The sequence below is a fragment of the Zootoca vivipara genome, chromosome 6, assembly GCF_963506605.1.
Source record: "Zootoca vivipara chromosome 6, rZooViv1.1, whole genome shotgun sequence".
Taxonomy (NCBI): domain Eukaryota; kingdom Metazoa; phylum Chordata; class Lepidosauria; order Squamata; family Lacertidae; genus Zootoca; species Zootoca vivipara.
Window position 1 is genome coordinate 19,606,310 of NC_083281.1, and position 19,557 is coordinate 19,625,866.

The 19,557-nt window shown below is 42.1% G+C and overlaps 1 protein-coding gene across 1 annotated transcript in view; it reads left to right on the forward strand.

Moving 5' to 3' along the window:
* Positions 1 to 19,557, forward strand: part of ARHGAP35 (Rho GTPase activating protein 35) — a 101,139-nt gene that overhangs the window by 20,416 nt on the left and 61,166 nt on the right. The window contains exon 2 of the mRNA XM_035120790.2: positions 14,595 to 18,489. Within this exon, the coding sequence (XP_034976681.1) occupies positions 14,653 to 18,489 (3,837 nt within the window). The 5' untranslated portion in view covers positions 14,595 to 14,652. The remainder of the gene's footprint in view (positions 1 to 14,594; positions 18,490 to 19,557) is intronic.

Genomic DNA, 19,557 nt, shown 5'->3' on the forward strand with positions numbered 1-19,557 from the left:
AATAATTACAAAAAACCTTTTGCTATTACTATACTTACTATCTACCATAGCCTACAAAGTATAATGTTGTATTTACAGTGGTACCTCGGTTTACGAACACCTCGGTTTACGAACTTTCGGTTTACGAACTATCCTAACCCGGAAGTTAGTAAACCGAGGTGCCGGAGGTCTACTGAGCGTCCGATGCCTTCGGGGAGGCCGGGCCTTCGCTCCGATGCCTCCTGGAGGCCCGCAGCGAAGGCCCGGCCTCCCCGAAGACATCGGAGCAAAGGCCAAACCTCCCCAAAGGCATCGGAGCGTCGGATACCTTCGGGGAGGCTGGGCTTCGCTCCGATGCGTTTGCGGAGGCCGGGGAGCGTTTCCGTGACTGGGCTGCAGTCACGAAAGTGCTCCCCGGCCTCCGCAAAGGCATCGGAGCCGGGACTTCGCTCCGATGCCTTTGCGGAGGCCGGGGACCGCTTTCGCGGCTCCCCGGCCTCCGCAAAGGCATCGGAGCGAAGTCCCGGCTCCGATGCCTTCCGGAGGCCGGGGAGCGTTCCGGGGACTGCTTTCGCGGCTGCACAGCCCAGTCGCGGAAACGCTCCCCGGCCTCCGGAAAGCATCGGAGCCGGGACTTCGCTCCAATGCCTTTGCGGAGGCCGGGGAGCCGCGAAAGCGGTCCCCGGCCTCCGCAAAGGCATCAGAGCGAAGTCCCGGCTCCGATGCCTTCCGGAGGCTGGGGCTTTGCTCCGATGCCTTTGCGGAGGCCGGGACCGCTTTCGCGGCTGCAGCATCGGAGCAAAGCGGTTAATCCGTTCTAGGGGGTGTTTTTCCTCGTCTAGAACGGATTAATCAACTTCCCATTACTTTCAATGGGAAAGTTCACTTCGGTTTACGAACACTTCGGTTTAAGAACAGACTTCTGGAACCAATTGTGTTCGTAAACCGAGGTTCCACTGTACTAAAATTAAAATCTATTAAAAAAATATTTTCTTGATTTTGATTGCTGATTTCAACTGTTGGATTATCAATCTCATAGCTGCCAAGTTTTCCCTTTTCTCGCGAGGAAGCCTATTCAGCATAAGGGAAAATCCCTTAAAAAAAGGGATAACTTGGCAGCTATGCAATCTTAAATAAGGCATAGGCCTCTTGGACTGTCATATTCATATGCTGCTTTTGGATTTTGATTCTTTTTCCACTTGTCGGATCTTTAATAGATTTGACATCCTTAAATCCTGGTGCCTGCCTGCTAATATCATCTGAATTATAAAACTCATGGACCTTTGAGATATTATCTTGTGAAATAATAGAACTTTTGGTGTTCTGTTTAGGGCTTTTATCATATACAGTCGTACCTCGGGTTGTGAACTTCGCAAACCGGGAAGTATTTTGCCGCGCGCGCATGCGCAAAAGGCGGTTTGGGCCCTTTTCGGGTTACGAACTTTTCGGGTTACGAACTGCGACCCGGAACGGATCGCGTTCGTAACCCGAGGTACCACTGTAGTGGTTTTGGCGCTTGAGGTGAACTCTCATACACAAGCTTTCGTAACATGGCTATTCTTTATTCTTTTCCGTGGACTTAATGGCAACACTCTTTTAACTTTGGTAACAGCCTTTCCAAGAGATTGTGGGCATTTAAATGACCCAATCTCTGGAATAGTAGTGTCGCCAATTGGCCTAGATTTTTTTCTTTTATCTTTTGTCTGTACTTTCTTTTGCGCTCAGTTTCTTTCCGTCTGTATTCCATAAGTGATTTTGCAGACAAATTCTTTACCAACTTTTCTCGCCTCTTCTTATCTCTGACCCTCTCCTTTTCTTTGAAGCTTTCACATTCGTTTTTATCTTGTTTTAGTTTTTCACGCAGCTTTCTCATACGTTCTGCAGATGTAGTCTTTCCCATTTTGTGTATTGATTCAAAGGTTATATTATCTGTATTACTGTATGTATTCGTACTAGGGTAAAGTAACGGTAACTGCCTTTATGTTCCAGAAGGAACAGCTACTATTGATTCATTCAAGCAGCTGCATTTGGCGCCTTAGTCTTATTGGTTTCCACCAAAAGGCAGCTTTGTGATTGCTTGAGATTGTTCCCTCCAAAATGTATCCCTTTCTAGCTAGTTCCCCTCTCCTCAGTCCCTCAGTCTTGTTTGCCAGAATAAAGAATTGTTACATGAGGAATCTGTCTCCTGTCTGCAGAGAGCTGAAATCATTTGCTGAAATCACTAACTCAAGCTACAACAGTAAAACAAGTTGAAAACTGTCACGGGTGGGACAGAAAAAGAATTATTAAAATTTCATGGTGTTTACATTAATTAACTGCATTTTTATTATTGATAGGTGTGTTATACTCTAATACATACTCCCACAATAAAACAAACATAACCTATAAATTAGTTTTATCACAAAATAAACTTTTGTACCTTTTGCTGTCACGGGTGGGACACTGAAACAGCATCCCATTCAATAATAAAAATAAAATAGAAATAACTTACCTATTTAAAAATTTTCAAGTCCAATGTGTAGACAAAGTTCTTCACTTTAATAATATACCAACAATGACAACCACAATTTTTGTTTATCTTTAAAAAATAATGCCAACCTAAATGAACAAAATTAAGCTACACAATCAGAAAAATGATACTGAAACTTCAAGCTCAGATTTCTCATGAAAAAAAATAATTTCAAATTCTTTTTTCCTTTGGAATATTGAACTTTAATATGTTTAGTTAATGAAACTATAAGTAAAATAAGTATATTTTAAAAATAATTTTTTTCTAATCAGGCTCATTTTTCACGGAATGGCCCAACAGCAGAGGTGTGATGCCTTTTAACTTTGTTACAGGAATGCTTGGATTTATTGACGCCTCATAGTCCATCAAGGGTTGAGGATTTAGGCCAGGTGTAGGCAACCTAAGGTCCGGGGGCCGGATCTAGCCCAATCACCTTCTAAATCCGGCCCGCAGACGGTCCGGGAATCAGCGTGTTTTTACATGAGTAGAATGTGTCCTTTTATTTAAAATGCATCTCTGGGTTATTTGTGGGGCATAGGAATTTATTCACCCCCCCAAAAAAATAATCCGGCCCACCACGTGGTCTAAGGGACGGTGGACCGGCCCACTGCTGAAAAAGGTTGCTGACCCCTGATCTAGGTAGTTTCAGTTGCACCTCTTTCAGCAGACCTAAGAACTGTGAAGGCTGTCTGGTTCTTCTTAAAAGAGAGTACTGGTACATGGAGTTCACAGAGGTTGACCCTTCCATGTGTGGAAACCCCCAGTAAAGGTGGGGGGAAGTAGAAATGCTGCTAGCATAGATATATCCCTTTTTTGTCTCATTCATCACTTTTAATTAACAGCTGGCAAAGACGGGGAGCTTTGTTGCTTGAGGAACAAAGCAGTCAGACAGCATCCCATCTGCTGCTCTCGGAAACTAAAGTAGAAAGGTGAGAGAAATTGCCCCTCATTCCCTTTTAAGAAGCAATCCAAGAGAGCACAGTTCTCTGGATGGATGGGAAAGAGAAGCACAGCTCTTTTTATGTGGTAGCACAAAAAATGGTGGAGTAGTGATGCTGTCTTTTATGAAAGATTCTGAGCAAGCTAAGAGAGAGGTTGTTGCGAGAACTGGACTACTTTAAATGTGGCAAAGTTTATTTACCCATACTCCCCCCTCCTTTTTGTGGTGAGCAGACATTGTTTGCTCTCTATGCTGCATGGGAAATCACCTTTGAACCTGAAGGGAGTTTCCAGCACAGCCTGCGATACAGGAATATGAAGGCCTTTTGTTTCAATGCAAAAATTCAAGAACTTTACTAGCTCTTGCAGTTAGTAGCCTAGATAGTTTTTGGATCTTTGGCCCTATAAATTACAAATGCTAATAGCCAGTTTTGCTATTAGTTTAACACAGGGGTGGGCAACCTTCAGCCCAAAGCCCTCAATCCCTTCTGGGCATCCTTCGGAGACCAGAGGCATAGGTGCATGGAGGAACAAATGGTAATTTTATATTTGTACAGTAGGCTTGTTCCTGCCATCCAAGCAAGCAAGAGGCACGGTCAGAGTTCAAGGCCACATTCTAGCCAGGCAAAACTACTTGGGGTATGAAGCAGGGCCAGCGATGGATGTGGCCTGGGGAGACGTTTGTGGCTTGGAGAGAGCTCTGAAGGCCAGTAGAGAGGCCTGGAAAGGGTGCTTCCCAACCAAAAAATGCGCACAGCAGATAGTAAACTCTTTATTGTCAAAGCTGACACTGAAGAGTAGTTTGTATGGCTTCGAATACCCATGCACACCAGTCTAGTGTCTAGACAGCTATTCCCAGGTCTGCACTTTGTGCCCTGTATCAGGAGGTTTTTAACACTTGATGTTTTTATTATGTTTTAAGATAGGTTGTAAGCTTCCCAGAGTGGCTGGTGAAACCCAGCTAGATGGGCGGGGTATAAATAATAAAATTATTATTATTATTATGGAGCAGTTGTAGCAACAGGGGGCCACTCCACTTCCACCAGTTATGTACCTCCCCCCAACAGGCTATGTGCATGCAGCCAGAGACTGTGCCTGGATATCAGCTTCCTTTGCTCATCCCTCTGCAATCCCCTACTGGTTCTGGAGGAGGCAGGGGGGAACACCTGGCCCTTTGCTTGCCTGATCTTCTTTTTCTGACCCATCCTGTGCTCCACCCTCCAACTGTGAAGCTTCACCTTGCCCTGACTCTTGCCTCCTGACAAGTACAGTTCCCCACAAATCACTGCCCCCCCAGTCAAACTCTAGGGCCCCTTCTCCTGGTGCGCAATCGTCAGTGTCCTGCCAGTCCCTGACACTTGATTTAAAATCTAATTATTTTACTCACTCATTCTGATTTAATAACCAATGGGGCTATTGCTAACTAATTGGTGGGATGCTGAACAAGCTATTTCCTCTTTTAAACCTCAGTTTTTATGTTGAGGTGTGTATTGGCTTTCCAGTCTCAGAACAAGCTGGTGAAGGTATCCAGCAGATGGACTTATTAGACAAATCCCATTTTAAGATTAAACTTGTGGGAGATAGGATTCCTATGTATCAAATACTGGATATTTTTGGAAATTCTGATTGTGTTTTGCATTTCCCTCTTTTATTTCATGTCTGCTTTCTAAATGATTTTAACAACAGACTTTCTCTTTATAACTAAATAGAGAACCCCATTGTTCTTAAAAGCTGAAAGTGAGATGGTAAGACATATAACTAGTACTGTTTGTCAAGAGAAACTCTCCCTATGCTTCATTTAAAAAATATATATGTAACTTTCTGGTTACAGATTTGCTTAGATGCTGTGCAACATTTTTTTGTAAATGTCAAGAGGCAAAGAAACCCTTTTTCTTTACCTGTGCAGCAATCCCTGTGCCAGTTCAGGCCTGAGGATTTTTTTAGGCACCAGTGACTGCTGTCTTTCTCGATTTTCATACCCCTAGTTAGGCATATCAACAGAGATGCCTCCTGCCATGTAGGGCCCAGAATGTTTTTCCTGGCTAAGAAGCAAAACTAGGCTTTTCTTGCTCTTATACAGGTGGTGTTTTCTGCAATGTTTCAAGTGGAGATAAGAATACAGCATCTTATATATGCTTAATTATATATATATATATATATATATATATATATATATATATATATATATATATATATACACACACACCCACCCACCCACCCACCCACACCCACACCCACCCACCGTGTTTCTCCGAAAATAAGCCGTACCCTGAAAATAAGCCATAGTGATAGGCAGTTTAACCTTGTAGGTTAAACTGTACCATACTTAATAAAAAATAAGACATCCCCTGAAAATAAGCCACCGTGTTGTTGTTTTTTAGGAAAAATAAATATAAGACGGTGTCTTATTTTTGGAGAAACACGGTAGAAGCACTAGGCAAGCTAAAATGAGGGTGCATTTGTACAGCAGGCTGTACATGATGTATTTATAATCTGTGTGTGCATATTAATCTTTCGCCTAACATAGATTTTGTGATAGCTAATAAAGTTGCTGCTTGAACACTGGATTCTTTGAGTACATTCTCTGTTAGCAGAAGGTTTTGGTATGCAAGTCTATTGAAGTAAACAGAAAAGAGAGAAGCTTTGCCTGTCCAGCTAGGAAGAAAAATGAGTTCTTTTATCAATACTGTAATAGTAAAAACAAAACAAAAAGCAAATGTAGCCTTTCTTTTAATTTCTTTCATATAAGTAGCAGACTTAGGTGAGATCTAAATTGTTGAGTGACAGGCTTTACTGCATACACCAGGATTTCTGAGGTTCCCCATCTTTAACTTGAAAAGTTACCCCCAAAATCAAGGGAACCTCTGGAGCTTGATGCAGCTCTAGGATTTCAATACTTGATAGAGACAACTGTTGGTAGCATGCACATAAATCTTTCCATCTCAGTCTCATTTTATTGAAAGAACTGCAAGAGAATTATGCACATTCTTTTACTAAAGTGGAAGGAAGATTGTCCCTGTTAATGTCCTCCCTTAGGGGTGGTGGTGAGGTATGCTACTAATGTGACATAATTGAAGTTTTACAATATGCCTACTTATCTGCTTAGCTTCCAGGGGATTGTGCTAATCTTAGATGTGTCGTGTTGAAGGAATAGGGTTTTGGAAAACCACCTCTCATAGTGGGCCTTTACCCATGCAACTGATAGTGGATTTTATGTGCTGAGGAGAATGCATGCTGCTAAGCAGGACCCGAGTGTGTTCATCCCAGCTAGTAGCAGTGCCTATGTGATTTGTGCGCATACAGTGGTACCTCGGGTTACAGACGCTTCAGGTTACAGACTTCGCTAACCCAGAAATAGTACCTCGGGTTAAGAACTTTGCTTCAGGATGAGAACAGAAATCGTGCAGCAGTGGCAGCGGGAGGCCCCATTAGCTAAAGTGGTACCTCAGGTTAAGAACAGTTTCAGGTTAAGAACGGACCTCTGGAACAAATTAAGTTCTTAACCAGAGGTACCACTGTACTTGGTTTCTCTCCTTGTATCAGTAAATTTCCAAAAGGATCCAGAGGGTGATGCTGGGGTTGGTGTGCATGGCCTATAAGCTCATGTACACCCATCATCTAAGAATAGCCCATCTGTTGCCTGAGATTAAATGTTTCAGATCCAGATGGTTAAAAGCTTAAATCAGCCTTTCCAAAGATACAAATGACCCATTTCAGAGATTTTCTACACTTGAGCCACTGTGGTGCAGTGAGAAAATTTACGACTCTGTGAGGAAAGCCTTTCCCCATTGTTACACATACAGTATGGGCAGTGGACTGAAGCGGCACCCCTTGTGCTGCTGTGCTTCAGGGTTGTTCAGCATTTGCTTTATTAAAAGTGATTTTCAGCAGTGTGTAATTCTGAGCACTAAAACCACACTAAGCTAGAAGTTAGCATTAAATATAAATAATGCACATGTTTGCAGCAACAAACACCCCTTAAATTAGGTTAATTTGAGGGTATGTTTTAAAGAGAGTGCTGAGTTAGGCTGTGCTTAATTTTGCATAAGAAATGGTATGCAGCAAACAGGGAAGATAATTTAGTTGAGCTACTTGCGGCAGGGAAGCATTACTATACCAATAAAACATCCGAAATGTGGGGCTGTATTTCTTTACCTAATGTAGGGTTAACCAGGGTTCACTCTAGTATTGTGTAGCTTCTTTGTTAACTAGCTTTCTGTGCTGAGGAGTCCTGCTTTCCCCCTTTTACTCCCCCCCCTTTTGTTTATTACATTGCATTTTCTACAACTGTGATGGGCAGACAAAATCATCAAGATTTGGGTGGATAAGGGCTACATTCAGTGAGGTCTGTGGGCCAGTTCTTGGAAGTGTTGAAGGTTAAATAGTAGATATGTAGATCATGAAAATACATTTGTTTGTCTAAAACAGGGGTCAGAAAACGTTTTCAGCAGGGGGCCGGTCCACTGTCCCTCAGACCTTGTGGGGGGGGCAGGCTATATTTGGGGGGGGGATGAAGGAATTCCTATGCCCTACAAATAACCCAGAGATGCATTTTAAATAAAAGGACACATTTTACTCATGTAAAAACACGCTGATTCCTGGACCGTCCGCAGCCCGGATTTAGAAGTTGATTGGGCCGCATAATAATAATAATAATAATAATAATAATAATAATAATAATAATAATAATTTATTATTTATACCCCGCCCATCTGGCTGGGTTTCCCCAGCCACTCTGGGCAGCTTCCAACAGACATTAAAATACAATAATCTATTAAACATTAAAAGCTTCCTGATAAAGGGCTGCCTTCAGATGTCTCCTAAAAGTCTGGTAGTTGTTTATCTCTTTGACATCTGGTGGGAGGGCGTTCCACAGGGCGGGTGCCACTACTGAGAAGGCCCTCTGCCTGGTTCCCTGCAGCTTGGCTTCTCGTAGCAAGGGAACTGCCAGAAGGTCCTTGGCGCTGGACCTCAGTATCCGTGCAGAATGATGGGGGTGGAGACGCTCCTTCAGGTATACTGAACCGAGGTCATTTAGGGCTTTAAAGGTCAGCACCAACACTTTGAATTGTGCTTGGAAACATGCTGGGAGCCAATGTAGGTCTTTCAAGACTGGTGTTATGTGGTCTCGGCGGCCGCTCCCAGTCACCAGTCTAGCTGCCGCATTCTGGATTAATTGCAGTTTCCGGGTCACCTTCAAAGGTAGCCCCACGTAAAGCGCATTGCAGTAGTCCAAGCAGGCCTTAGTTTGCCTACCCATGGTCTAAAATGTGCCCTTACTGATCAGGCAACCAATTTCATATTGGTGCTTCTAAAAACTGCAGGGTACCATCCTAGAAAAGACATACAAGCCTTTCTTTTCTCCACTAAAATGAAGAGAAGAGCTGATAGCTGGCTATGGAACTGTATATACTGGGTTACAAGTATGTGCATGGATTTCACATCACTGAATTGGCATTTTTTTATTTAATATTTTTCTCATAACTTTATCTGGAGCTGCTTGCTTGTCTGGTAGGGAAATTATTTACTAGATAATTAATAGAAAATTGAAAAGTGTGTCTGTTTTGCTGATCGAGAGAACAGCAAGAATGGCAACACAGAGAAAAGCATTGAGATTGTGGAGCAGGAGGAGTGAGTATGGAACTGGTTGTATGGCTGTTATATGTTGGGACTCCTATCTTTATCACTTGTAATGTCTTTTGTTCGTAGCTTTAAAACTTTACTTGGTAGGAAATTTGCAGGCACAGTCTTATATGTTTATAGTTTTACTCTTTGAAACATAGCAGTTCCAGCCAGTATTGTGATACCCCAAGCCACAAGGCTTCATTAAGTACAACATATTTTAGCAAATGCTCATCACCCATATTCGTGACTAAAGTTTCAGTGGTGGTGAAGTTCGGTGTGTAACAATGTTTTTTGTTTTAAAAGTTGTACTTAACAAGGATTGTTTACCTGGCCAGTTTCCAAATCGGAGATACTGCTTGCCTTGGTTCAATTTGTATCATCAATTTGTTGCATGTGTCATTTTGCTGTTCTGTTGAATGAAAAGCCTCCCACAGGTTTTCTAGTGCTGAGACAGCCCCCTGCTGACTTTCTCCTCAGGCACTTGGGCATGCCACTTTGCTGGTTTGTTTTGGTATCCTCCTGCTCTCTTTCCAACACCAGCAGTCTCAATCTTTTCCTACTCTGGCGCTTAATGCTTTCCATTATGGTTTGCTTGCTTTCAACGCATCCCAGGACTTGGAACTTACTAGTATTTGATGCCTTGTATGGAGAAGACTGTTGGGACACGGGTGGCACTGTGGGTTAAACCACAGAGCCTAGGGCTTGCCGATCAGAAGGATGGAGGTTCGAATCCCCGCGACGGGATGAGCTCCTGTTGCTCGGTCCCAGCTCCTGCCAACCTAGCAGTTCGAAAGCACGGCGTTTCCGTGTGCTGCTCTGGTTTGCCAAAAGCGGCTTTGTCATGCTGGCCACATGACCTGGAAGCTGTACGCCAGCTCCCTCGGCCAATGACGTGAGATGAGCGCCACAACCCCAGTCGTTCCCTTTACCTTTACCTTATGGAGAAGACTGTTCTTAGTTTATCTTTGGACTTTGCCATGCAATATTAGCTGGATTTGCCACCATGTGTCTTCTCCATATTTTGCCTGGTGACAGATCAGTTTCTGCTTTTATGTGAGCATTTTTTTTTCTATCTGTAGTGTGTTGCAGGACACATTATTTCTACTACATTCCAATCCATCTGTGTTGGCTATGAAGACCAGTATCAATAAGTGGCATAGTTGTGCATCTGTGCAGGCACCCACTGAACTTGCTCTTCAGCTTGCCTGCCTACTTCTCACACTGACCCAGGCACCAGTGGTGGTGAGAATGATTAGCCTTAAAAGCCATTGTCTGCCTGCTCATTGGCTTTCTGCGTAGCAAGGAAACAGGTGGTAGTAATTATGAGAAAGAGAAGCATCAGAAACAAGATTTGAGAATAAGAGTAGGGTTGCAAGATGCTGGGCTAGGTTTCATAGACTCTTAGAATTTGAAGGCATCTTAGAGGTCATCCTGTCCAACCCCTAATCGGTGCAGGATCTGCATACAGAATGCAACTACAGCACCCCTAACTGCACATCATTCTCTTCTCCAGTCTAAAAATGCCCAGTTTCTAGATCCCTTGCCACCCTGATCATCATCCTTGGATCATCCTTAATGAGTGGCACACAGAACTGAGCAGCATCAAGGAGGTGCCATTTTACACAGAAGTGCCAGGATTTATCTATTCGTTTCATTCAAGAATCTCTTCCCATAAAATATCCTAGAGAAACTTGACAATAAGTATCAACAATAAAACATTTATAAATAGAATTTGAAGTACAATACAGACTGGAATAAAAATGTCCACGTAAAAGGCTTGTTGGAAAAGGAATATTTATATGTGTATATTTACATGGAGGAGAAAGCTGCTGATCAATCCTGTGCCATTATCTTTCTTGGACTGCAGCATGAAAGGGAAATAGGTAACCAGTCTTATAGTCAGGGTACTACATTGTACACCATTAGGATCTGATTCTAAGGTCCCAAACCCCTTATGCTGACCCTGTGATAGTTGTTCTCCTGTGTGAGGTAATGTGTATAATCAAGAATGCTTGATTTTAAGTTCAAATTTGAGGTGCCAAGCCCTGAAAGTTGCATGCAAAAAACTATTCTTTGTCTGAGCGCCATTGACTGTAAAGATGCCTTTAACTGCTAATGCTAATTTATTATGAAAATTCTAGTAGAATTATGTTCTTTCAAGGTTGAGAATCTTGTTGCCTATAACTTTATTTGCTTTATATGTGAGAAAAGCCCAACCCAAAACATTCCAGCTGCACTGAATGGACTTGGACTTGGTAGAAAATATTTGATTTATAACTGTAAACTGAAGATAAAATACCCAGTTGGCTGTAGATTCAGAGCAGCTCTCAGTTTATAGTACATGTCAACTTCCTCTATCCCACTTTTTTGTAGTAGTCCAAATACTTAATCTGGTGACTCAACTATTTTTTTTAACTACCTCTTAGAAAATTTGAATGCACTTAAGATCAAATGTTCTAGGTTTCCTTTTCTAACTCAAGCGTACAATAGCATTTTCAAACGTACAGCAGCCTTTTGTCTTGTGTAATTCATTCCAACTGAAGAACTAGTTAAACTACATTATTCAGCCCTCAAAGCAAAGGATAATTTATACTGGTTGCGGATTCAAAGTCCACATTCTCTAAAAACAGGCATGTTGTACCTATGAAAGCAAGCAATGCCATTTGAATGGCTCCCCCCCCCCAATTTTAATTAATAGTGTCAGTTTTAACATGTCACTAAAGCAGTATGATTGAGACTACTGATTGTTTAGTAATTTAATTTTAATTTTTGTTTCATTTTTATAAGAGTTTTTTTAGGGTGCTTTGTAGGGATAAAGCCTCCCAAGGTGAATTATGTAACAGTATTTTAAATATTTTTAAATCACTAAGCAAATATTAAAACAGTTCTGGGAAGAAAAGAGCCACTTAAAAGCAAGTAGTTATGATACCACAGTAATATTGCTCAAGAATTTACTTGGGCCTTTTCACACTTTTAACTTGTTGTCATCCTATTAGACTGAGCCTGTCAGTTCAGGGAGTACAGTTCATCCTCTTGATGAATGGAATCACCAGCTATTAATCTGGTACCATTCTTTACATTAAACAACCCCCCCCCAAAAAAAACCCCAAAGAGGTCTTTGGCTTGGTGCATTTGGTGTTGACAACATTGTGTAAATAAAACATTAAATATGTTTGAGTAGAGGGGGAGAGTAAGGAGTGTATGCTTGTAGTAGTAGTTTCATTATTTCTGTCTCTCTAAGGCTGTGTTTTAAGTGAACAGCTTTTCTTGCTGTTCTCCAGGACAGAACTTTCTCACTCTCATTGTTGGTGATGGACTATTTCAACAGAGTTTTGTAGTGAGGTGGCAAAGAGAGTTTATAGTTTGCGGACATGCGGCTAGTACCCACAGACCACATGGTGTGGCAGTTAATAGGTAGTTAGGATGATTTCTCATTGATTGTGATTAGTGCTTGGTTAGTAACCACTGCCAGATAAACTGCAGAAAGTAGAAACACAGTTGTCCATCTAAACCTTTACTGTCATAACCTTTTGCCTGATGAGTAAGAATTGCTCTCCTTTTGTAAACTAGCTTATCTGCTCAGATTTTCTTGAGAATTTGTTGTTTCAGGAAATCTGGAAGTGGTCTTGCCTCATGTTCCCATACGTGTCCTATATCTAGAGCATTTGAAATCACCCCAAACAAGAGATACCTAGATGCACTGATAAATCTGGGTTGAGTAATGCAAGAATTTTCTCCCTCAAGGAAACATTTGGAGCATTTTGGGAATATTGCCAGCTGGATTTTGCAGTAGGTAGCAATTGCCAAAATTCAAGTGTTGCTAAAAACCCCAAATTGTCACAGTGGAAAATATTAAACTGTAAATCTAATCACATTACTGTTCATGACTGGGGACTTCAAACATTTTTAAAAAGTCACCAAACCCCAATATTCTAACACACGTAATGAGCAATTTTGGTCCATTGCAAAGAATGTTGGGTTTGGGAGGCTTCAGTTCAAATTCTCTTGTGTTTTAGTGGCCTTGGCCAATAAGTTCCTCATGGATGCAGTGGCCATCTACTTTAGTTATTTTGAAGATGAGCAAGAAAAACTATTAAGGCAACTTACACACTGAAAATACTCCCCCCCCACGTGCCTCAAGGCAGCATACAAAGCCTATATATGTACATTTGCTGGGGGTGGGGGATCCCTTGAAATATGACAGTGACAGAATATATTGTTCATTAGAATGCTCACTTTGTTCACAGCTACATCGATTTCTGTTTTGTCAATTGCTATGGTGCTTTGGATACTGCCTAGAACAATTGTTCTGACTGTGCACCAGTCGAGCTTTGGTACATAGTTCACATTTTTAAGCTTCTCCTAATAACATGAACAAATTCAAACAACAAAGTGATAGTCCTCTTGCAAGGACTTGCTGACCTTGAGCAATATGAGTAGACAGACATTCTGCAAAAGGAAATCAGAATACTTAAGGGTATGTTCTTTCCCTGCCAGGGCATCTGTGCCTCCAACAGCCTTCCAGCAGGTGAATGTTCAACAGGTCCAAATTTGCCCTTTTGATGCCAAAGAAAGCTTCACATGTCAATTTCTGCCTGTCAGAAAACCATTTAAAAACACAGGACTTTTGCCAAGAGAAGGTGACTTCAATATTATATAGGATAATTGTCCACACAGCTCCTATCTTGTGTCTCCATGGTCCCCCCTTCTGTCCCTCATTCTGCTATCACTTCTTTCTGGCCCCCAATGCATTCCCCTCCCCCTACAGAACTGGCAGAAGCAATGAGAGACAAGCAGTGGGCTAATATGCTTAGTACAAGGCTTATCTCAAATGGAGCCCTCCATGATACTTCCCCTGCGTTAAAACAGGGCTGCATTGTAGAGGCTGTGGGTGGGGTTTTCTTCTTGCATCGTACCATGAAGAAAAAAAATTCTTGGAAGGGTCAATAGAGCTACTTCCTAAAAGCTGTATGCAAGTCTTTTTCCTTTCCATCCTTCCTAAAATCAAGAGAACTGCACAAGCAGCTTTTGGGGTATTGCATTGTTGGGTCTTCCAATTGCTTCCTCTTTCTTCCTGGTGCAAAGCAAGAAGGGCAGCATTCCTGCCTATAGAGACAGTGCCTTGGAAGCTGTTTGTAATATAGAATACTTATTAGCATTACTAGCACTCAGGTTTGCGCCCCATAACAGGGAACCCATTTCCTTTTCAGGACAGAAAGGGGAAGTGGAAAAAATGCCTGTGGAACCGACTGCCCCCCCTTTATGCTGCTTTTAAAATGAGAAAGGATATTAGGGCTGTAAAGAGGGTTGTACAAGGGGTGTTCTTTACTTGTTTCCTGGTAGTGTGTGTGAGAGAGAATTCCAGGAGCAATTTTCAGAACACAGCCTCAAAGTCAGTTTCTATTTTAATATTTGTCTTCGTAATACATTTAAAGCATAACTTCTCTTTTTATCTCATGTTTGTGCTAAAGATCTTTCTTAAAACCATACTAGTGCTATACCTTTAATCATCCTAAGACTGTGTTTGTTTTCTTTTCTCTAGGGGCAAATGCTGTCTATCCAGTGCTGAGGATCAGTGAGAACTGAGCTGCTGATGGCACATGCAGCAGGGAAATAGCCACCTTCACTGTCCTGGAGATGATTCACCTGGATCGCTAACAGCCACCCAGTCATTTTTGATATTGCATGGGAGTGCGGCAGACTCTAATACTCTAGGAAGAAGCCGAGTGTGGCAGGATGTTTGGATGATGATGATGGCAAGGAAACAAGATGTTCGCATTCCCACCTACAACATCAGTGTGGTGGGGTTGTCTGGGACAGAAAAAGAGAAAGGGCAGTGTGGCATTGGGAAGTCTTGCCTGTGCAATCGGTTTGTACGGCCTAGGGCAGATGACTTCCATTTGGACCACACTTCGGTTCTCAGCACCAGTGACTTTGGAGGAAGGGTGGTTAACAATGACCACTTCTTGTATTGGGGAGATGTTGTGCGTTCTTTGGAGGACTGTGTGGAATGTAAAATGCATATTGTGGAGCAGACTGAGTTTATTGATGACCAGACTTTTCAGCCCCACCGCAGCACAGCCCTGCAGCCCTACATCAAAAGGGCGGCTGCGACAAAACTCGCATCAGCTGAAAAGCTCATGTACTTTTGCACTGATCAGCTTGGGCTGGAGCAAGACTTTGAACAGAAGCAGATGCCAGATGGGAAGCTGCTGGTGGACGGCTTTCTCCTCTGCATCGACGTCAGCAGGGGTATGAACAGGAACTTTGATGATCAGCTCAAGTTTGTTTCAAACCTGTACAATCAACTCACGAAAACTAAAAAGCCCACTGTGGTGGTTCTGACAAAGTGTGATGAAGGAGTGGAGCGGTACATTAGAGATGCGCACACTTTTGCCTTAAGCAAAAAGAATCTCCAGGTGGTGGAGACGTCTGCCAGATCCAATGTGAACGTTGACTTGGCTTTCAGCACTTTAGTGCAGCTGATCGACAAAAGCAGGGGCAAAACTAAAATTATCCCTTACTTTGAGGCTTTGAAGCAGCAGAGCCAGCAGATTGCTGCTGCTAAAGATAAGTACGAGTGGCTGGTGAGCCGCATTGTCAAAAATCACAACGAGACTTGGTTGAATGTCTCACGGAAGATGCAGTCCTCCCCTGAGTATCAGGATTATGTGTATCTGGAAGGGACGCAGAAAGCCAAGAAGCTCTTCCTGCAGCACATTCATCGCCTCAAACAAGAACATATAGAGCGCAGGAGGAAGATGTACCTTGCCTCATTGCCCCTTGCTTTTGATGCCCTTGTTCCAGACCTGGATGAAATAAACCACTTGAGCAGCATAAAAATGGAGAAGCTGCTGGAGACAAAACCAGACTTCTTAAAGTGGTTTGTTGTTCTTGAAGAGACCCCCTGGGATGCCACCAGCCATATAGATAACATGGAGAATGAGCGCATTCCATTTGACCTGATGGAGACTCTGCCTGCTCAGCAGCTCTATGAGGCCCACTTAGAGAAGTTGAGGAACGAGAGGAAAAGGGCAGAAATGAGAAGGTCTTTCAAAGAGAATTTGGAAACTTCCCCTTTCATAACACCAGGAAAACCTTGGGAAGAAGCTCGCAGTTTCATCATGAACGAGGATTTTTATATGTGGCTTGAGGAGTCTGTCTACATGGATATTTACAGTAGGCATCAAAAGCAAATTATAGAGAGGGCCAAGGAAGAATTTCAGGAACTGCTTTTAGAATACTCAGAACTGTTCTATGAACTGGAGCTTGATGCCAAACCAAGCAAGGAGAAAATGGGTGTCATCCAGGATGTGTTGGGTGAAGAGCAGAGATTTAAAGCACTACAAAAGCTGCAAGCTGAACGAGATGCCCTGATCTTGAAACACATTCATTTTGTTTACCACCCAACAAAGGAAACCTGTCCCAGCTGTCCAGCTTGCATAGATGCTAAAATCGAGCACTTGATAAGTTCCAGGTTTATCAGGCCATCTGATCGCAATCAGAAAAACTTGCTTTCAGATTCCAATATAGATAGAATCAATCTAGTCATTCTTGGTAAAGATGGACTTGCACGTGAGCTAGCAAATGAGATTCGAGCTCTTTGCACAAATGATGACAAGTATGTGATAGATGGGAAGATGTATGAGCTCTCCTTGAGACCTATAGAGGGTAATGTCAGACTTCCTGTTAATTCTTTCCAGACACCAACATTTCAGCCGCATGGTTGCCTCTGCCTTTATAACTCTAAGGAATCTCTGTCTTACGTTGTTGAAAGTATTGAAAAGAGCAGAGAGTCAACCCTTGGCCGAAGGGACAACCACTTAGTTCATCTTCCTCTGACTCTGATTCTGGTCAACAAGAGAGGAGATCCCAGTGGAGAAACACTACACAGTTTAATACAGCAAGGACAGCAGATTGCCAGTAAGCTACAATGCGTCTTCCTCGACCCTGCTTCTACTGGCATTGGATATGGGCGTAATATTAATGAAAAGCAGATCAGTCAAGTTCTGAAAGGCTTGCTGGACTCAAAGCGAAACTTAAATCTTATGAGCTCAACAGCAAGCATTAAAGATCTGGCCGATATTGACCTTCGGATTGTCATGTGCTTGTTGTGCGGAGATCCTTTTAATGCAGATGATATTATTCTACCTATTCTTCAGTCCCAAACCTGTAGGCCTTCCCAGTATGGAAGCAGCAATTCTGTCTTACTTGAATATCCCATAGGACCACACAAGAGGCGTATAGAACTCTCCTTGCTTTCATACCATTCCTCTTTTAGCATTAGGAAAAGCTGGTTGGTCCATGGCTACATTTTGTTTTATTCAGCTAAACGTAAAGCATCTTTGGCTATGTTACGTGCCTTTCTTTGTGAAGTGCAGGACATTATCCCTGTTCAGATAGTGGCACTCACTGATGGCTCAATAGATGTTTTAGACAATGATTTAAGCAGAGAACAGTTAACTGAGGGAGAAGAAATTGCCCAGGATATAGATGGAAAGTTTACAACCATACCTTGTAGTCAGCCTCAACATAAACTAGAGATTTTTCATCTGTTTTTCAAAGATGTGGTGGAGCGAAAAAACATCATTGAAGCTACCCACATGTATGATAATGCTGCTGAAGCATGCAGCACCACAGAAGAAGTGTTCAATTCACCCCGGGCTGGCTCGCCTCTCTGTAATTCAAACCTTCATGATTCAGAAGAAGATATTGAGCCTCCAACCTACAGCCCTTTCAGAGATGACACATCCATGCCCAATTTGTCCAAAGATCTTTCTAAACTTTCCATGGAGTTAGAGGGGAATGATGGTCTTTCTGTCTTTTCTGCTATGAGCACTTTTGAAAGCAAATTGAACAACAAAGTACCTCCGCCAGTGAAACCAAAGCCCCCTGTCCACTTTGATATTAAGGGGGACCTCTCCTATTTGGATCAAGGGCATAGGGATGCACAGAGGAAGTCCATGTCTTCTACCACGTGGCCACCTACAGATGGCTTTGACCCTTCTGATTATGCGGAACCCATGGATGCAGTAGTAAAACCAAGAAATGAGGAGGAAAATATCTACTCTGTGCCTCACGACAGCACCCAAGGCAAAATCATCACCATTCGTAACATTAACAAAACCCAGTCCAATGGCAGCGGCAATGGGTCGGACAGTGAAATGGACACAAGCTCCTTAGAACGAGGCCGGAAGGTGTCCATCATTAGTAAACCAGTGTTGTATCGGACAAGATGCACGAGGCTTGGGAGATTTGCCAGTTACAGGACCAGTTTCAGTGTAGGGAGTGATGATGAATTGGGGCCAATTAGGAAGAAAGAAGAAGACCACACTTCCCAAGGATATAAGGGAGATAATGCCGTCATTCCATATGAGACTACTGATGAAGATCCAAGGAAAAGAAACATCTTACGTAGCTTGAGGAGGACAACAAAGGTAACTTAATACTTATGTGTTTTTAATTTTAATTTTCAAGGTTTTTTACTAAGATAATCAGAGTTACAATAGAGTACAAACATTCAAATTGTATGAAGTATGAACAGCTCTCTTACCTATTCAGCAGTATATGAGAGAAAATTGTAAAGGATGCCATCAAATTCTTTCCAGGGTTTGTTTGGAAACTGAAAACAAATGTGCATTTTCCTTTTCTTTTTCCTTTTTTTTTGGGGGGGGGAATATTTTCTGATGACCTTTCCTAATCAAGATGATAGATTAGATGCGTCTGCTTTATAAGGGTGGAAAATGTGTTGTAATGAAAGATTATAAATTGTTTCCCCCCTTAACATTCCATTTTTCATTTCAAGTCCACCTTCTAAAAGCAAATTAGGAACAAGTAGCAGCTGATTCCTTCTTATGGAGTAGAGAATTTTGAAGAACATTTGTCTGGCATGCAGTGTGAAGCTTGTGTTTAAACTTACTATTTGGGAGCTTCATTGTTGTTCTAAAATTGAATGACTTGAAATATCCCATCCAGAATGTGCAGAGAAGCCAGTCAAACAGCAGCTTTTAATCTTGTAAATAGGATATGTGGAAAGCTATTTTTCATGTAAGATTTATCTCTACATTTCAAACTTTTCTTTCACTGAGTTATTTTCTTAATTTGGGTTTTTTCCATTACAACACAAACAGCTACTGAACAGAAGTAGGTTCATTTCTTTTATGCAAAGACTTTTGTCTCTTTAAACAATGTCGTGACTGCTTTGCAAAACAGTGGTGATTTCATACTTGCAGCAGCTGTCCTCTTGCCAGCAGGGTATACTTCTCTTCATTGGCATTAGAGCCCTGTTCCTGGAAGAGAGAAAAAACACAAAGGCAGACTGAACTGCTAAAACCCCTTTTGAGGAAGCTTCAGTAGTAGCTTGGAGCTTTCTTTTTCTTGCAGGTTATAGATAGATAGATAGATAGATAGATAGATAGATAGATAGATAGATAGCTTCAGAATTCTGTAATGACATAATACATTGGGAGCTGGAAATATAAAAAGTTAAAAGCCTAATTTCCTCT